Below are 20,552 nucleotides of genomic sequence, written 5' to 3' on the forward strand. Positions count from 1 at the left end.
ATTTCTTCCGGCAATCTTGATTCCAGCTTGTGCTTCCTCCAGCCCAGCGTTTCTCATGATGTACTCTGCATAGAAGTTAAATAAGCAGGGTGACAATGTACAGCCTTGATGTACTCCTTTTCCTATTTGGAACCAGTCTGTCGTTCCATGTCCAGTTCTAACTGTTGCTTCCTGACCTGCAAACAGGTTTCTCAAGAGGCAGGTCAGGTGGGTACTGGTAAAACTCTATACTAGGTTTTTGAGGACTCTACTTTTCTTGAAACCCTCTGGCTTAGAGGATCTTCTTTCATCTACACCTCAGGAACTTGGAGCCAAGATGATGTCCATGGTTCCCTACTGCCTTGCTTCTCTGCTGGCCGTTACGTTTCCACCCTCATTCAAAATGCCTTCTCGATGAAGCTGCTCACTACCCAGCACTCACTGTGCTCACCACCCTGAGAACTCCAAGCCACCATGTCCCGTTCACTCCAAACCTGAGCAGCTGGCTCTGACTCCCTCTCAACTCTAACGCCTCTGGAAAAGACAACCTGTACAGTGACAGCTCACTTCCCAAGCCTTCACTCCAGTGCTGTTTCCCTCCATGCCACTTCTATCCACCGTCAGGGTCTCACTCAGGACCGAGGAATCACAAACACCTCTGAACAGCCCTGCTTTTGAAAATGAAACCTGGACTGCCACTTGGACCCTACTGTGCTATGCCTTTGCTTCCTGACCTAGTCGTGTGTCACCGTGCTAATTCTGGATCTGTCTTGGACACAGAGAGCCCTTCTTCACTACTGGCCATATAAAACTGAACGTGGACCGTGCTCCGTAACTCTGAATGATCACTGAACTGATCTGATCATAGACAAGTTACCCAGGAGGATCATAAGACATAACAAGAGGGAAAGTGCAAATACAACATCTTTAGGGGCCTGTATGGACTTACATGGCAGCTCCCCATTCTTCCTTGAATACCCAGATGAGGCCGTCACTTGGCCACACTCATATTTTTAATTCTTCAGCAGTCTCCCTGCCCAGGCCAGGGTCTAACTTTTCATCTCAACACTGATTCCAGTTATCCTGGAGAAAGAAGCAGAAGAAAAAAAAGAAAAACAAATCACCTAAGTGGGTGGATAGGGTTGATAAATAAGATAAAACAGTCTAAACTTCTAATTAAACCAACTCGATTGCATCCTTCTCTGCCTTCCCTGATGCCTCTGGTACTGCCTCTGTTTGTTTTCACCAAAACACTCTCTTTTCCAGGGTTTCGTTTTGGGCGGTCTTCTCTCTCTGGCCATGGAGCATGGGCTTTAAGTTTGTGAAATCTTAAGAAATCTTATGGAAAAGGAACATAGAAGGTGGGGTGCTCATGCCTCTGTCAGACAGAAGCTATGATTTCTTTCATGTGATCCTGAGAATCTACAGAAAGGAAAAAAAAAGATTACGAACTGCTGATCTGACAGACCTGAATTCAAAGGCTGGCCCTGTGGGGCAGAGACACGTAGTTTTTAGGAAGCTGCTCATCAGCAGGAGAAGGAGCACTGAAGTACGTACTCTGTTAGGGGATTTGAGAGAGAGAAGGGATGCGAAGTGCTCACCCCTACATCTGGGGCATCGGCCTCCAACTTGATGAGCATTAAACTAATAACAAGTCAGATTGCTACCTATTTCTCCTAGATGAACTCATCCACTCCTAGTGAAAGGCAACCCTACAATTCTATTTTATGCTCAAATCCGTCTCTTATGCTCCAGACTGTACATACATAGCCACTGGGTATTACACAGGCAACTCAAATTCATGGCAGTGTCTTCCTTCTCTATCACCACAGCATGTATTTCATTTAAGGCTCAACCGACCTGGCCAAGCCAGAAATCTCTAAATTACCTTAGCCTCCCTCTTCCCCATATGAGACCTCAAAATCTGTTAGTTTTACCTTTAAAAGATCCTTGAATAAGTTTCCACTTTATTCACATGGTCACTGTCTTAGTTTAGAAACTTAATGGCTGCTACCTGGATCACTACGACAGCTTTATCAGTTATTTTTGTCCCTGGGTTCTCATCTGTCCATTCTGTCCTCACCTGCCCATTCTGACCTGGGAGGGTCCTATGTGGTAGAGATTAAAATATACATATTAGACTCATTTAATACATCCCACTTGCAATAGGAGCAAGTGTTTCTTACGAGAAAGAGAGGACTGTGAGAGCAGACAGTGGAGTCAGAAGGCGCAGAACCTGAGCTCTGATTTAGGGCAGAGTTTTATGAGGAGGACTTGAGGGGTGGAGAGTAAAGGCTAAGGACAGAGATTAGGCAAGAGTGAAAATGTGAGAAAAAGGGAAAGAGGTTTAAGTGCTTCTTTGATTTTCCACCGTCGCCAGTACAGATGTGAATGGCTTTCACCTTCGGCAGCTACAATGTGCTAGGACTGGGCTGTGAAAATCTCTGGGCTCTGACAGTGACATCTGGTTGAATTGCACGCTCCTAAGGATGCAGGCCCCCTGACATGAAAGGTCCTGAACGATCTGGTGCCACCTGCTCCTACCCTGTCGGTCCCCTCCCCGTTCAGCCAGAACCTTCCTCCAGTCTGTGTGTCTTCCCACCTGTGCTGGCCCACTTTGCTCCCTCCGCCTGGGATGACCTCACCTGCCTTTCTGCCGGTTGATTCCTTCAGGTCAAGATCCAAAACTGCCAATCCCCTGCTCAGTGAACTGGGGTAATCTCCTGCTGTCCCCGGTCAGGTTACCTGCAAGAGAACAGAAGTGAGAAAAGCACGAGAGGACGAGTGAGTGAACCTTCTCCTGGGACGTTCAGGGGCACATCCAAAGTGAAAGGAGTTACCTATAGGGAATTTATTAAGAATGAGTCTGAACAGTCAGCTGATCTAAGGATGGAATGTAAGTCCATGGAGCAGGGCAGTGGGGACTGAAGCCAGCCTGACCCCTTCCTGTAATTACTCACCTTTATTCCAGTCCACAGATCCACTGCTTCCCTTAGTCTTTTAAGCAACAAAAATAATTTGGAATTTGTAAGAATGGTTTGCAAATGGTAAAAATGGCCAAATTTCTTGAGATGAAAGATTATGCTGTGCCTAATACTAATATACTTGTATTGCCAGAGAGGGAGGTATGTAAAAAAAAAAAGAAAGAAAGAAACCAGACCCACTTGGGATAAAAACTTACCTCTCTCAATATTCTGTAACAACCTAAATGGGAAAAGAATTTGAAAAAGGATACCTGTATACATGTAACTGAACCTCTTTGCTGTACACCTGAAACAAACACAACATTGTTAATCAACTATAGTCCAATGTAAAATAAAGATTAAATACCCCCCCACACACAGACTTACCTGCAATCAAAGCTGACCACATGCCATCAAATAATACAAACAGAATGCATTTCTCACCCTATCGATTTCCTTCTGCTGACAAACCTACAGGGCGCGAATACAGTGGTGCTCACTGTTTAGCCAGTCATTAATTTACCCACGGTGAAGTTCTGTGCCCAAAAAGGGAAACATCTTAAGCCCTTAAAGTTTGTAGCTTGCACAGAAGGGAAGCTGAAGGAAGGGGCTTTACAAGGGTGTCTGATGTTAAAAATGAAGAGTCAGACTAGATCGGGAGAGGTTCAGGATCACAACGAGGCAGAAACATGTAAAATATTTCATGCAGCCAACCTTATTTATTGAGAAATCCTAGTTTTATTGCCCGTTAACATGTTTGTTCCACAAACTAATTTCTCATAAAGCAAAGCACAACTTTTCTTATAAATAGTATAAATTATTTTATTTACAGAACTTGTTACAAAACAAATAGACTATATATTTCTTCTTCTCTTTTAAATATCCAAAGTAATCCTCTATCCCTTGCATTTGTTCATGTTCTATACAGCAGCCAACAAAAAGTCCAGCTGAGATGCTCTTGATTATGTGTACAAATGATCGAACTATTCACACATTTTAAACAGGAGATTGCTTTTATAACCAAGCTCAAAGGGAAGAAAAAAAAAAAGAAAGAAACCGGCAAAATGCTTTCAAGGCCCTACACTCACACTGACAGTATGTAGTGCTCATTTAAATGATCTGAAAATGTAAAAGGTTTTACACAAAATGTAAAAATGATTATTTTTCTGCTAAACATAATGAAACTTTTAACAATCATTTTTCCAAAGCCCAACTATCCCCCCCACCGCAGGACAGAATGAGAGACATTAAGAAATTCCTTGGCAACAGAACTCTTGCAGGAAGACAGCTGCCTTTATAAGTTACATTTTTTCAAATTATACATTTTTTTTCAATGTTCTCAGAGGTACTCTGTATTATATTTTTTGGAATACAAAATATTTTAAATATTCTATTTTAAACTCTGCATTTCACGAGTGAATAACAAAACGGACACGCTGTTAAGCTGCTGGCTGACAGAAGATTTGTAACCCTTGGTGCCACTGGGCAATTCATTGCCAGTTGAATTCCTGTGAACCAAAAGGTCTTGATTTTAAAATACCTTATAAAATTACCAGCATTTGGTGGTTTTCAACTCCTCCCCTAAAATTTAAGTAACAATATTTAGGTGGAAAAAGCAAACTCCAAAAAAGTTCAACTGAACATTCAAGTCTTTTTAAAGAATCTGTCTAAGCTTAAAACTAGGTTCAGGCACTTTCAGTTTTGTGTTTTTCCCATTAGTTTTAATCGCGTCACATACTAACACCCGTGTGCTCGGGGCGCACACACACACACACTCACTCTCACACATAACAAAAGAAAAGCAGTGTGTCACTTGTTACATGTAGTCTACAGGGAAATCAAGCAACTAGGGAGAAGCAATGCCCACTTCATCTGCACGAATCCACTCCCGAGACACTGAAAGGGACAGAAGACTTTCACAGAACAGAGGCGTCCCTTACATGGTAAAGGAGGCAGGTGCTAGAACTACTGGCTTGGCAGTGAGCCACTTCAAATTATAAAAAGGTATTTACTTTTATTAATTAATAAATAAATACTAGATGATCTCAACTGTACCAAAACAGGATATCAGAAAAAAAGACCTGTGCAAAAATACATATTTAAATATGTACAATTCATTTTTAACAAAATATGTCTTCTCAAATAGGGATACTTCCATATTTATAATAGAACAAGAAATTCCAAAATAAAGATACAAAAGTAGGTTTCGTATAATTCTTTGTTCATCATTGCAGCACTTTTTCTTTTTTTGTAAGTTAAGAAAACTGCAGGAGTTGTCACGGAATTCTATTGGAAAGAATATAAAAGTTATCTTGGTTTTAAATTGATACCAAAGTCTGTCTAGAAACAACCCAACCACTGCAAATTTGGTTTCTGCAAGTTAATTCAGTTCAAAAAAATACTTGTACTCCCGTGTTTTAAATGGTCTTACTTGTTCATTATAATAAAAAGTAGTTGTAGGAGAAAATAAAAATATTTGAACAACAGTCTAAAATTTAATAGCACTGTTTAGAATAGGTCTGTTTGTGGCAGGCAGAGTCCAAAATGGCTAATTTCCTAATCCCGATGCTCTGTGTACTACCGGGAGACAATAATGAAATTAAAACCTCAATCTAAGAAATCAAAGGATCAAGATTCGCTTATCTAAATATCTACATTATTCTGAGTCAACTTTCTATCATGGGTCCTATTCACATCTTCTGGAACAACATGATCTGTCTACAATTCCATCACTAAAAGCAACTTTATTTATAACCATCAAGTCCCCTTGGCTCTGAAAATAAATTCTACCCATCCCCCATTGCACTTGTCACTGAGGAATCAGCTAGGTACGTTCTGACTTCCTCTTACCTCCTTCTGTCCCTCTCCTGGGATGAAAAACCAGACCAACCTCTCCTAACCACACCAAATGGGCCCATCTGTGCACTCTTCTTACAAGCTCTCTTACAGTATCATTTTAAAAACATTTACTAATTGATTGCATAATAACTAAACAAGATACTGTTCTCCCCTTCCTTTAAAAAAAAGAATCAATATTTTACATCAATTTATAGCTAAAGTATCTCCATAAACTTTGTTATCTTACATAATAATTCTGTAGCGATTCACATTATTAGGCTGGTAACCAAGTATTTATTCATTCTACCTGTTGTTGACTGAAAATTCCCTGAATCTGAAGTTTGTAACCCAAGAATTGTAAGGAAAATAGATGCACTGACTGGCTCTGTCCTGGCTCTACCCGGGGCCATGATTGGAGCCTTGGGAAATTTACCCTGTGGTTGGCAACTTCCTGTGTTCCTCTAAGTGAAATGCCTGGTTCTCCTTTCAGGAGGTGCCGGTGGAATCAACTATTGAAAAGCTCCAGCTCATCCCCTCAAATTCAATGGCACCTTCTCAGGCAGAGATGCCTTAACCTATCAAACTCTTTCTCTGGGGCGTACTAGAAAAAACCTTCTGGGTGGGTGGGGGGTGGGTGGGTGGTCTCTGAAACCCTCAGGAACATCACAGGCATTAATCCCAAGAAAGGAGGTATGTCACGGAGCACCCCACCACCTCCACATGGGTGCCGTCACCTGCGCCCCGCCCTGGGTGCCTGCTGCCCACCTCAATGGCATCCCCAGAAACGTGTGCAGCGGCAGGATACGGGGTGTAGATACGCACAACACCGGGAGTGCTCCAAACAGAAATTGACACTTAGTCCCAGGACAGGATCCAAAGAGGTTGAGGGGAACACACAGAGCGCCTCGGAAACATCTAAGTATTCCAGTGACTTGGTGAGTGACAGATTCTGCTGCATCCCAGTTATTTCATGTTACAAAGGCAATTTTTAAAAACAGGAGCCTGGGCGGGACAACTGGCCTAATCATATTGTTTAACATGAAAACAAAGGTTAAAAAAAAATCAATCTCTTTGGAAATCGTGGAAAATTTTCCCCCACAGTGATTTTTATCTGCCCCCTCCCATCAAAATTTGGCTTTCCATATCAAAATTGTCTGCATTTTCTTTTCTTTTTTTAAATTCACACAGAATTGCTTTTGTACCATGAAAAGTAAGCCTCTACACTGGTGTATCCTTGCTCTCTGGCCATCAATGGCTTTTAAACCAGTTCACACATGAAAAACTTCTGACGGCTTCTGATCCCGAATTACTTGCAAAAGGCTGGGCGAAAACACAGGCTCTTTTATCACGGCGCCTCACACTAACGTCCACACTCCATTCCGGACTCCAGATGTAAACACCTAGCCACAGACTCCCTTCTCCAGAGGGCTGCTCGGGGTGCAGCTCTGCTTGCCCCCAGAGGTCTCTCCAGTTACGGTATCTGACTGCTGGAGAGGGACCTGGGGCCTACAGATGCCAGGGTGAGGGAAGACCTAGGCAGGGAGAGTGAGGGCGGGAGAGAGGGAGCAAAGACTACAGTCACACTCTTGCCGAGACACTGGCGCCAGCCAGCCTCCTCCAAGAGCGGCTCGGTGATACACTGCAGGTGCAACAACGAGACAGGAACTTCTCACAGGTGGCAGCAAGCCATCCAGACCTCTAACACTGATAAAAGCAACCTGGTGGCTGGACTTGATCCAGTGTCCTGTAACGAGTACTCACTGCTACAGACAAAGCTTCAGGGGCATCCTCATTAAAACAACGGCCCGGCAGATTTCTACCCTCGAGGCCCACAGGAGGCTGGGAAAACAGACTCAAAGGTGTCGTGGAATCCAGAGTGCTGAGTGGAGCTGTAACTTGTCGTCCAAAGTGTCCACATTATTCCTCCCCATGCTATTTCCAGCTGTCAGGGATGGGCCTTTGGCTTTCAAAAAAGAGGGGGGTGGGGAGACATCGAAAGGTAAGTAAGCGGCTGTCCCCAGCCCTGCCCTGATTCTAAAAAGGTACTCCCAAGGCCACGCACCGCTCATGTCTCCTCTGCCCGGGCCGTGCCAGGAGCAGGCAGCTAGAGAACTTGGTTTTAGCTTTCAACAGTCTCCAACGACCTTGGGCACAACCCTTCTAAGAGACTGGCTCTCAGAAAACAGTCCAGAAGAGATGCAGCCTGGGTTTCTAGCTTAGAGAAAAGGCTCACATGTTTGCCTTTTGGTTCTATTTACGGATGCTGCTTCCTTGAGGCTTTTCCAGGTTGTCAACTGAGAATTGAACAAGGTCAAATGGGCGAGCACACAGGTGTGAAAGCTCACACCCAAGGCGGAGGGGAGGCAGGGAGAGGGAACTCTGGCCTTCGCTGGCCTGCAGTGAGCTATTTTTAGGTCCTTGGTGGCAAAGCCCACAAGTTGACTCAGGGGCTGGGCGGGCACTCAGCAATATCTCCCAGGCTCCCCAGCAGGTCCCCGATTCTGCTGTTGAAGGGACTCAAACCAGCCCAGTTATCTCGGCTCTAAAATCTGCTCCATGGAGAAGAGCGAGGTCAGGCCCCTAGTGGTCTAAGAGCAGACTTCTGTACAGCATTTTGGAGGCATGGGTCCCTTTGATAGTCTGAAGAAAGCTACTGGTTGCCTCTTGCAGCTAAATGATCAGGGATGTAAAAATATGCAATACTTTTTTGGGCAGTTCGTCCATCCTGTGGTCTGTAGCCATGCCCCACACCCCCCGCCCACCGAGTTTGTGTAGCGTAACAGAAACTATTGCACTGCACAGAGAAAACCTTTCTCAAATACAAACATGATGTGAAACTGCTTTTAAGGAAAAGAACCTAAACATGGGCTGTTTGTCCAAGGGGGACGTAGTCCTCCTCAGATGGTGGAAATGAGAGGTGGCAAATGGGTAGCTCCTGAGCCAAACTTAGCTGAGAGATGTGTGGGCTTCACCAGATCAAGACAAAATGAAAAAAAAACTACAGAGCTTTGGAAAATGGTTAAATTTCTCATGAAGGTTCAGATGCGCAGTTTCTCTCTGAAATTAGAGCAAGTTTCTGGGAGTCGCCGCTCTGTGCAGACGAGGCGCCCACTCGCCAGTACTCCACCTTGCCCCGACACCAGGGGCGGTCTGGTCTGCAGCGGCTTCTGTGTGAAGACGGCCCGCTCCGTGACAGGGGTGCGTGCAGTGGGACTTCCCTCCCGGGATTCACATGAATCGGGAAACTATGCTCAGAAGGGTATTACTAAGGGATGGATTCTTACAGGGTTTGCAGTGCATTTTTATGCTTATCATTAAACTATAAATCAAGAAGTTTTCACTTGTCCAGGAATCCTGTTCAAAGGCCCAAATGACACACAAATAGCCCGTATGTATTTGTGGCTCAAAGAGAAGAACTGAAGCAGCTGCTACTGAAATTTATGCGTCATTATTTTCCCCACACCTTTGGCGCCGAGTTTTCATTCACACATATACTGGAGGGAAACTTCTGTCTCATGAAGAAACTTCTTGGTATTTTCTGGACAAGTTCTAGTCTGACATTTATGTTCAGTTTTGAAGATGAGGAAGGGAAAACAAAACCAAACAAAACAAAAAGAGCCTCACATTTTAAAGCAGAGCTCTGAGGGTGACACTGCTGAAATTCCTGCTTGTAAGCAAAGACAGAAAGTGCTCTGCTGAATGAAATGACAAGATGAGAGAGGAGCTGGACAGAACAAAGAGGAAGGTGGAGGAACTGGCCACAGGAGCAAACAGCAGCCGGAGGAGGAGTGGGGAGGAGACAAGACACAGCCAGAGAAACCACGGTCAGTAACAAATCCGATGCCCGACAAGCCCTTTTCTAGAAACAGGTCACATTCAGGTTTCTTTTCAATCTGTTAACTTCAATGAGATATTAGTCTTCTGCTCTGCCATAGTTAAATTCTGCTTCCCTGCCTCCTTGGAAAACAGGAAGGAAAACACAGAGGGAGGGAATTAACATGAAAATCTGAAACTCTTTGATGGGAAAAATATTAACAGCCTTTTTCAACTTTAAATCATCCCTTTCTACATCAGCTTGATTTTCGCCCAGCTTTCTTCAGAAAAACGTACGAAAGGACTGCGCTCCAGGACACGGAGGGCCCCACCGTCATGCAGGACGGTGTCCACCGCCCCAGCTGCTGAAATGCGCTTGGTGTGGCCTCCTTAGCCAGGAGCATCTTCCGAGTCATCAGAGAGTCTGGCAGAGAGGCGCCCGTGTGACCTTCATCTGGCCTTCAACTCGGCCTTTTCTTAAAAGACACCGTGAAGCCGGACACTTGCTTTTAGGCAAACCCACCAAACCGACCGCACAGATCTCTGAGTTGATCAACCATGTCAAGGGAGAGGCCACGAGCCTCCCCACGGGGCCCCCAGGCCCTGTCCTACCTGATGGAGGAGGGAGCTGTTCGTCAGCCCCGGTGCCCCCGGGCTGGGGCCCACGTGTTTCGCGTGGACGTTGTTCACGGCCGGCAGTTTGGCCACCTTGGTGGGCTTGCTGCTGCCGCCGCTGCTGTTGACACCACTCGAGCCGGGTGAGCACTTTCTTTTCTTTCCTAGGAGTTTGTCCAGAGGAGTGTGTGAGTGCGGGTAGGCGCCGTGGGAGTTGACGGGTAGCTCGCCGCCGGCCTGGTGCACGAAGGGGCCAAGGGAGAGTGTGGAATCGCCGCTGTTGACCATCACGCTCATCCTCTTGATGGACTCGCAGGGGTTCCCGCTGGAGGTGCCCCGGCACCCCGGCTGCTCGTGCCGGCCACCCACCGAGTTCGCTCGGCTGGCCACGCAATTGAGGCTGATGCCCGGGGCAGAAGCTACTGCTGAGGGGTGGGGAGGTCCAGAGTGAGCCACACAGTTTTTCCTAAAAGACTCCATGGAATGAGAAGAAGAGGACGAGGATGATGAGGAGGAGGACGAGGGAACTAACAGTGGGGAGCTGTTTTTGCGTTTCTTTCCTGAGCCGCCGCCGGCACTGCTACTGGCGTTGTGACAGTTCGTGCTGTTACCAGAAGAATCCTTGGGCCGCAAAGACTTGCTGGATTTCAGCTTCTGAGGTTTCCGGGCCATGGGGGAGGAGGGCACGGAGGACAGGCCGGAGGGCGTGGAGGGGGAGGAGGAGGAAGAAGACACTTGTCTGGACTGCATACTGCTCACAGGGTCCACAGCCCCGGAGGCGGCGGGCTGGGCGTTCAGTGTGGTTCCGTGAGCTGGGACCAACTTACTGCTGGGGGAGACGCAGGTGGACGAGAGCGGGACAGGGGAAGGTGACACGGTGGCTGCTGCCAGGTAGCTAACCCCACAGTGTGACGTCGGCACAGAGTTTGTCCGGTGAGGAACACGTGTGGACACAGGCGATGTGGTACTGGGAACGGGCGGGATCTTCCTGCAAAACAGAAGAGGGCATGAGCAGCGTCCACCAGGGCCCTTCGTGGAAACTTTCAGAAGGAGACCTCCTACACCTCTGGCACCGAATACATCCTTTGGTCAGAGGGATCGCGCCAAGATGCTGAGCCACAAGGAGTGTCACTTCAAACTCTTCACACTTTCCTGTGCTCTGAGAACACTGGCCTTAAGTCCATGCGCTGGGGCCACATGTTCATACCACATCCTTCCATCCAGCGCCACGAACGCCCTGATTCTGGCTACTGATCTTCCTTCTTCCTAAACCAGGTCATGGCGCTAGACCTCATGTATCTTCTGCCTAAGACACGGTCACCCCAACTTCTGCTCATCCTTCCGTTTTGGCCCATCATCACTTTCTTAGGAAATATGACTTTCCTAACTTGCTTACTTCCCGCTCTGCCCCATTCCTAGACTTGGGAAGGCTCTGGTAGTTTTAAAAAGTGTGACTGAGGATTACTGTCCAGCGTCTCTGCAGATGGAGCAATTCACAGCTGATTTACTACTGTCCATCCAGCACAAGGTCTAGAACACAAAGGCACTCAAACACTAAGAGAACTCATGAACAAACAGGGAAAAAGGAAGGACACAGCTAGTTAGGAACAACTGCCAGGTCCCAGATACTGCCTGCAGAGCTGGGAAGCCCCAAATCTCAGGGGATTTCTGGTCAGCGTTCTGACAATGGATTCTGATAATACTATCTGGGTATCTATTCAAACAGTCACATGAGGGACCCTCCCCACTTTTATTTTAGCTATGACTTATAAAATCTAACAGCACCAAAATATCAAAAAACCCTATAGCATAATTAACACTCAGGTAGCAAAACAGCAAATGGCCTGACTAGAAGTCAGCTGCCAAGACTGCCCTGCCCCACACTTCACGCGGCAGCTCTGGCTGATCCAACTACCAGCAGTGCTCCTCAGCCTTCAAGTCAGAGAGCTGGCCTAGATCGCTGCCAAATCTCTCTCGATGCTTTCTGAGACGCACTATGCTGCTAAGTCGCTTCAGTCGTGTCCAACTCTGTGCGACCCCATAGACGGCAGCCCACCAGGCTCCCCCGTCCCTGGGATTCTCCAGGCAAGAACACTGGAGTGGGCTGCCATTTCCTTCTCCAATGCATGAAAGTGAAAAGTGAAAGTGAAGTCGCTCAGTTGTGTCCAACTCTTAGCGACCCCATGGACTGCAGCCCACCAGGCTCCTCCGTCCATGGAATTTTCCAGGCAAGAGTGCTGGAGTAGGGTGCTGAGACGAACTATAGCTATTCATAAAAGGAATTAAAAAACTGCAAGTGTTCACACCAGCCTTAAAACCTTCCCCCAGCAAGAGTGTGGCTCCTACTCTAAGTCTGTGCTTCCAAACGTGGCTGCACGTCACAATCATCCGTGGCATTCAGGCCACACCAGGATCACGGGGGTGGGGGTCCAGGCACTAGTAACTTCTAGATTTCTCCAGATGCTGAGGTTGATTGAGAAGCTGGGCTTCTATCCCCATGTTACTCACGAAGGATAAGCACTGACATTACAGGAGAGGCTTATTGGAAATGCTGAGTCCCTGGGCCCCACCCTAGACCTCCTTCATCAGACAGTATATCTCAGCAAGACCCCTGGGGCACTGGCACCTGTGAGAAGCCCTGATTGAAACTCAATGCAGGGGCCCCTGCTCCCTGGGTGCAGTGGCGTCTCATGGCCACCAGGTGGCTTAGGAGGACGGAGCCTCAGGGCCAGGCTGCTGGAACCAAACCTGGGGAAAAGGAAAGGCTTCCATAGGGGCAGGGATGTGGACTCTGGATGACATTACTAGTTTCTCATTAAAAAGCTCTTTCAAGTCATTTCCTACCTTTTGCATAAAGAAGAGACCAAAAAAAAAAAAAAAAAGACTAGGCAGTCTTACTGACCTACGTTTGCATGAGTAATCCCAAGACATACAAGCAACTAATAAAACTGTCTGTGAGGAGTGGGTGGAAAACAGGAGCATGGCGATCAGGGGAAGTAAAACTTTTTACTATGTGCCTCTTTGTATCCATTTTTCCTTTTTTAGCCAGTCTTAAAAATTAAAAAAAAAGAAAACTCACATCAAAATCTGATGACCATCCCAGCCCGTCCTTGGTGGTAACGGCACACAGACAGCAGACGGAGCACACAGGCTGAGTCAGAGCAAGAGCCAGCTGCCCTCACTGCCATCCAGAGCCTCCACACGCTGCGGACCACTGAACCACTGCCAGCTTACAGTCCCCCACGCACCCCCGGCTTAGCCACAGCAACCGAAGCACGAGGGCTCAGGACAGCGCTGGGGCTCCTCGCAGGAGAGAGGACGTGCAGCTGCGTCAGGGCGTGGGACCCGGACTGCATCAGGAGGCTCCTTGAGTGCCTCAAAGACGCCACCTCAAGAGGAGTTCTCCTCTGCTGAGAAGTCCTGAGCCGCTCCTGGCAAATCCCAGGGGCTGCCTGTGCCAGCCCCCCTCAATCCCGTGTCGAGAGCACTCATTTCCTCAAGCATCTGGCCTGGCACCTCTCTCCAAGCTCCTACCCACCCCAGGCCTGTATGCCAGCTCATCACTGAGCAGCCTGTCTCTGCTGAACTGATTTTTTAAAATCAAAGGTCACGGTAATGGAAAGAAAGTTTCCTCCTCACTGGGAGCAAGTGACTGATAAGGCAGGCAGACTGCGACACATCAGAGAGACGGAACAGCAGTCAGCCAGGGGACCCTGCTGCTTCAGACACTACAGTGCAAAGATGTCTCTCCGCAGGAGCCACCAAGAAGCAACTCAGAGTCTCTCACCCAAACCCTGGCCGTAAACCACTCATCAACGTAACAGGGATAGAAATCCCCGGGACTCTTCTAAACCCTGACGAGTATGTTAAATCCACAGATCTGTAACCTCAGTGAGCTCTCCAGGTCCCACAGGGTAAGAAACTGAGATTTCACGCATCTTAAAGTTGTCTGATCTGAGGCTACCACCCCCCCACCAAAAAATATTCCAAAACCACTGCCCAAGTCTGTCTCTGGGTCAAAACACTGTTACTTCATTAGAGCTCTTACCTAGTAAGAACTAGGAACAAACATGAAATAAAGCCGAGTAACAGTGCCATGGGGCTGGTCTTCACTATGAACAAATGTAAGCCCTACTAATCACCATAGACATGGTCCTCTGGATCGTGGACTATCCAAGGTCTCTGACAACTTCCTCTGACTATAATAGGAAACACAAGCAGAGAGGCAAATAGATGTACTTGTAGAGTCTACTCAGGGAGACACTAGGGTAAATGATGCCCAAAGGGAGGATGTGGGATGACTAGGTACTACTAGACAGCCCCCTTTAACAAAGCTCAGTGATTCCCAAAGTCGGTTCTATCCAACACTAGTCTCCCAGATGCTCCCCTAAAACAGGTTCCCAGGTCACAAAAGCCTGACAGTCCACATTATATATGATATCATCCTATGTTCATTTGAGAGTTACAACGAACAGCACTCATTAAAGGCTCTGAGAAGTCCTGCAATAACAAAAACTTTCCTTTCAGAAAAAAAAAAAAAAACTTTCCTTTCAGAAAGACTGGGTTATAAACTTTTTGGGCCACGGAACTCCTCTTCAACTTAAAATCACACTGGGGAAACAGGAGCATGTGTAAGGCCACACAACACGATCGCCTTACTTTCAACTGAAAGCCAGCGCAAACAGCTCCTTTGCCTGAAACCCTTCTCCCCAGGGCTCTAAATCGGTGTCATCCAACCTCTCGGATCTTCTCTTGTTCCAAGAGACTCCTCGCTGGTTCTCAAATAAGCCACGTTCTTTTCTGACTTAAGACCTTCATGTGCACTGTTCTCCTTGCATGGAACCCACTCCTCCTGGCCCGTCCCACGACTACTCTTTCTCACTCACTCATTTCAGCTCAAGGGTCCCTTCACACAGGTTCTCCATGAAGCCCTCTGGCCTGGAGCTATGAAAACTGTATTTGCTACGGTGTCTGGCCTACAGTAATCTCAGTAAGAGATACAGATTATAAGCATTTCTGTTATTCTCTCTTATGACAAGCTATGATGTCTGTTCTCTGTTGCCTGGCTTTCACGTTTCTCCCTGCCCTAGAACCTGAGCTCCGTCCATCTGGGAGCCCCTCGGCCTGAAACCCCAGCACCGAGAACGAGACACATCTGCTGCAGGAGTGAATGCACGAATGATCAAGCCCTTCCTCCAGGGCTGGGCAAGCCCTTATGTTCATCAGAGAGATGATGACCTTCCTTAAATCAGCCCCATAAGCAATGAAGAGGATGCAGCCCCAAGGCCCCACCCGCCCCGGAGGTGGCGGACAGGCACTCACTTCCACAGCTGCGCGTTCAGATGCTTCTCCACCATGAGGTTGAGGGCGCAGCGAAGCCGGTTCCACCTGGAGTCAAACACGTAATAGCCTCTTCCAATCTGCCGGCTCCCAAATGTGCAAAACTGCAAAAAAAGAAAGCAAACGCTTGGGCTCTCGGACTCTGAGGGTGCACGGCCCGGGAAGGAGCGGCCGGGACAGACAGCACTGACTGAGGACCGCGGGCTGTAAAGCATGAATGTGGCAATGCCTAGCCCTGAGCGTCATGGAAGAGACTGCGAGCAGCAGCAGATGCGCCCGCCAGAGAGCATGCCGCCTCGGGGCGACCCGCATGGATGAGGGCATGCTGCGGTCCCCGGCACGCCCCCCGGCACTGCCCTGTCCCTGCTGCGTGGGGAGGGTCGGCACGGGGGCGGGTGTGGAACTTACAGATGCTGGCTGAGGATGATGACCTGAATAATGACAGTCCAGTTTTTCAACAGACTCTTCTTTGTCATCGCCTTCTCCCTCCTCACTGGATAACCGAGAAGCTGGCTCAGTGGCAGGCAGGGGAGGGTGTGGAGACTCATAGACTGGAGGAGGGTCAATGGGGGCACTCCCACCTTGCTGAGCAGGGCAGCCTGGAGGCCTTGGTGAGCAGAAAGTGCAGCACTGATCAGATCACACCATATGTCTGGGAATCAGCCGCCTCGACTCAGATACAACCATGTATCCAAAACCACCAGGGGAGCTCTGGGCGCCACCACTAGCCCTTGGGTACACAGATGCAGATCCAGGGTGCCTGGAGCGAAGGGGTCTCTCTCCTGAACCGCACGATGTCAAATGGAGCTTTCTGCCAGGTCTAATCAAAGTCACTTACAACCTTTCTCCTTCCCACCTGGTCCTCCTATTCTCCCCAAAAAAGGCAAGATGTATGTGGAACTTAAGCGAATTCTTTCATTCCTCTTCAAATGTCACTTGGAACTGGGTTACTAAGGCGATCAGTGAAATTACAGGTAACGTGCTCTACAATAACAGGGACAGGAGGTGATAAAAGAAGGTGGGCTCATGTGGGTGATCTGGAAGGTGGGACTCATGGACAGTAGTGTGCTTTTCCAACACAGAAAGGCCTCATGTTTCTAGAGTTAAGCCTACTTTGTTTAAGATGGTGGCACTTTAATGAAAAGGTGGCCAAAGAAAGGACTTGCTAAGGATCAGCGGCCTGGCCCTGGGCGCATTCTGGGGCACCTGCTCGGAACACTCCTCCACTGTGCTGAACCAAGGGGCTCACGTGGGGACAGGCTCAGGCACACACTCAGGTTTCCACAGGGAGGCACTTCCACCCCTCATGCGACCATTTCAAGAATCGGACATGTGAGGGGAAAAGGTTAATTAAGCAACAGCAGCCAAGGGTCGGCACTTTCCTAAGCAGAAGGCCCCAATACTGATGGTCGAGACACAAGACCCTCCGTTATCTGTGCCTTTTTCCCTTCTCTCTGGATACAAAGTCCTTTACTTGAACTTGGTTAAATATACAAGCACACACAGGCATTTACTCAGCCCACCATCACTGTGTCTGAGGGATGTGGCTAAGTTCTGACCTGCTGCTCACTGCACAGCTCCAAAGCCTAATGTGCACTCCGGCCAGAGTCCCAGATGAATGAATGAAGATACATGTAAAAGGATGCTATAAAAACTCAGGCTGAATGCCTAGCCCTAGCAAGAATCCCTTCTACTGTATTTTGCAAGAAGCAAGACACATGAATGGGAAATTGGTGCCAAAGCCATGTGAGGTGTCCCCCTCGCTATTACAGGCAGGACCCAGCTTCACCCTGCTCTGCAGGGTCAGGAGACACGCATGTGGAGCAGGCAGCTCTAGCTTTACTCTGCTGCTTGTGTTTGGCCACGAAGAGCCCTGGTTGAAACTTACTGATGAACAATTTTTTTTTCCTCTTAAAATAAAACCCAAGTAGGAAACACGCCCTCTTCTCACAACTAGCCTGATGCCTGTCCTCAACAGCATGACACACCAGGACTCTACAGGCTGCACACCTGTTCTCTGAAGGAGGGAGAGAGCTGCAGGATGCGGCTTACCTTGGAAGACTGGGGGTGTGAGGTTTAGGTTTACTAGCTATGAAAGGCTTTGATTCGGAGGGAATCACTCCGTGAGAGTTTTGGTGTGGCTCCTGTGACGTTCTAGGAGGGGTGGGATGTGGGTCCCTGAGAGGCTGCGCTGGTTGCTGAGAGTCCGGATGGCGAATCGATTCCTTTTCCCTGGTTTTGTTTTTGTGCTCGGCTAACAACACGTCGAATCGTTTTCTTCTACCCTGGACAGCCCTCCGCTGGGTTAAGGAATGTGTCTACACACCAGAAACAACAACAAAACAAACAGAAATGGAGGAATGTCATTAATAATTTTTTAATGTCATATATCAAAGAACACCGATGCCAATAAAAAAGCAATCTAGACCGTTAGCATAATCAAAGGCTGCTTAGCATTTGATAAGGGAAAAACCTTAAGAGTATGAATTTTATTTTTTTTTAAAGCTAGAAGCAGATATTCCAGGCTCCAAATGTATAAGACTCTGGTGATGTCACTTCCACCAGAAGAAAGAAAAAAAAGTCAACCATGCCACCTGGTGTGTAACTGAGGGGCAGACGATACAAACAGGTGACAGGTCCTTAAGTTCTGTGTCACTGGAGCAATTCATTGATCAGGACTGTCACCAACCCCACTAGAAAGTCTCTTCTTGGGCCACTTAAGAGTTTTCAGTATTAAAAGGGAAGAAACACTTCCCTTTTATGGGATGATACATCCCATAAACATGTATCAGAAAGTCTTCTTTCAGTAACTGCCAGAGAGTAAAAATCAAATACAACTGCTTCTTTATTCCAGAGACAATGCCATAAGGACAGAGGAAGCGGCTAAAGACACCCTAGAAACAGGGGCTGATGTGGCAGAGGGAGATCTGGGAATTAAAGAGTGTGAATCCAAGAGAAGACAGACTGTGAACAGGAAAAGATGCACAGCAGCGTGAAACCCCATGAACATGCACTCACTATGGAAATCAAGAAAATGGGACAGACAGCATTTCTGGAACTGGAGACAATGTGTAATCTCAGAATCAAAAATGGTCACATCTTTAGAAATTTGGAATTACTCTTGAGAAGAAGAAAGGTCAAGTAAACCTGACCACTCCTTCCTGTCAGGACCCCTGTCGGTATTAAAAAAATAAATAAATAAGCAAGGCGCCACTAACCACAGAGGCCCAAATAACACCTCCCAAATATGAGTGAGTCGAGTCCTTCCCTCATGCATGCCACCGCAGCACTACAAATGATCATTCTCGTGTGCTCACTGTCCACACATTATACAAGTACACTGCCCTACAGGCTTACATGTCTGCTGCAGCGGGAAGGATTTAAGGACAGTCAGACTTCTCATTCCCTTGTGCAATTCAGTAACATAACCCAGTCCTTATCAGTCACACTGCAACTATGTCTGCCCAAATGTAACCTGGCACAGACAGAAACATGAGTAGGGCTTTAAAAAACTTTTTACTTGTTTTTCTTTAATATGTAATATATCCCAAAGTAACCCAAATGAAGCCAAGAACCTGTGTCTTGTTCAGTGCTGTACAAACACCTAGGACAGCACCTGGCACACCATCAACGGCTCAAACGAAAAGCAGATACAAACAGTGGCCCTCCAATACGCGCTGAACGCACACATGAATGCACGATGTCACTGGTCCACCCGCCCGTCTCTCAGACAGATGATGGAGGAGCTACTCCTCATCTGAGCGTCCCCTGGTGCCCAGCATGACAAGACTGAGTGAAGAAAGTAGGCAGAGATGATGGATATTTCCCAAGCTTGGTTTGAAGAGTAAATAGCATTTCCACTGGGTTCTGAAGAACAGTCTGACGTTGCCCATCAGAACTCTGGGAACTGTCTGAAGCCCACAGATAAAGACCCGCTGTAAGGTGGCCCGGGGCCCGGCTTGCCCTAACACCCGTGCTCCCTGCTCCCCACGCCTCTAGCACCAGGTGCTGCTTGCTCTGTCTCCTGCCCACCCCCAGGCTGCCCTGTGGACCCTAAGCTGTTTGCTCTGCCCTCCTCCCATAGCCTTCACACCGACTGTCTCCGCTGTTTCTTCCACCCCTTTTCTGCCCAGACAAACCCCAAGAAGTTCAGCCTAGTAGGCCTAAGGTGAAGGAGCCTCCCCGACTCAGTTCCCCTAGTGAAGACTGCGACTACCCTGGCCTCTCTTTGTATTACTCATCAGAGGTAACTTTTACCATAAAGGGTAGGAGCCAGGCCTTGTTCAAGCCTGTATCCTGGGGCCTAGAGGGAGGTCTGTGCCCACATGTGTGTGCAGTAACTGTTTCTACATGGAGAGGAGCCCAAGTCTACCTGTATGAACATGCAAGGACACAGAACAGAACACTGGATAGATGAGGAAGTGAGGAGGGGATAGCGAGGGTGGCAGGCAGACGACAGAATGACAGGAGTGGGCAGCGGCAGGTGCCCTGACAGCCAAGAGAGCAGACAGTGTCCTCAGCCTAACAGAGACCTGGACAGCAGCCGGGGGACACTGAGCTGGGGCGCTCAAGCGTGTTCAGCCCCATGGCTTAAGAGAGGAAGGGAAAGGGAGACGCAATGACCCACAGACCACGAGAGCAAAGCACGGGCGTCTGTGCCAGGACAGGCCGGTCGCCATGCTGCGTGCTCCGCCAGTTCTATGGTGCACTTGTGCCCCGCCTGGGTAAGGATACATACCAATGCAAAGAGAGGCTAAGCACCCTACTAGACGCTCAAGACCCGTTAACAGAACACGTGAAGGGCAAGCACAACTCGAAGAGACGTGAGAAAAAGGCAGGATCCACATAAAGCCACTGAAGGTTCAGGAAGAAGACTGGGCAAATCCCTTGCAGAACTGGAGTTGATAAGGCTTTTGGTTCATCAGCATGCCTCACAGATAATTAAAGAAGAGCATCCTGGGTAAAGTAAGCAGCCTTCACTAACCACAGTTATCACAACACTGA

The 20,552-nt window shown here is 47.8% G+C and overlaps 1 protein-coding gene across 29 annotated transcripts in view; it reads right to left on the reverse strand.

The window, feature by feature from the left end:
• Nucleotides 1-20,552, reverse strand: part of ATXN7 (ataxin 7) — a 159,532-nt gene that overhangs the window by 21,762 nt on the left and 117,218 nt on the right. For 23 of the 29 annotated variants that reach the window (XM_070776375.1, XM_070776374.1, XM_070776377.1 and 20 more), the window contains exons 8-12: nucleotides 17,601-17,866; nucleotides 15,957-16,155; nucleotides 15,531-15,652; nucleotides 10,206-11,196; nucleotides 929-7,743 (exon numbers count right to left, since the gene is read on the reverse strand). In XM_070776375.1, the coding sequence (XP_070632476.1) occupies nucleotides 7,726-7,743; nucleotides 10,206-11,196; nucleotides 15,531-15,652; nucleotides 15,957-16,155; nucleotides 17,601-17,866 (1,596 nt within the window). In that variant the 3' untranslated portion in view covers nucleotides 929-7,725. Of the gene's footprint in view, nucleotides 1-928; nucleotides 7,744-7,847; nucleotides 11,197-15,530; nucleotides 15,653-15,956; nucleotides 16,156-17,600; nucleotides 17,867-20,552 lie in introns of those variants that run through there. The other 6 variants (XM_070776358.1, XM_070776359.1, XM_070776360.1 and 3 more) reach the window with 2 other exon arrangements.

The sequence above is a fragment of the Bos indicus genome, chromosome 22, assembly GCF_029378745.1.
Source record: "Bos indicus isolate NIAB-ARS_2022 breed Sahiwal x Tharparkar chromosome 22, NIAB-ARS_B.indTharparkar_mat_pri_1.0, whole genome shotgun sequence".
Lineage (NCBI taxonomy): Eukaryota > Metazoa > Chordata > Mammalia > Artiodactyla > Bovidae > Bos > Bos indicus.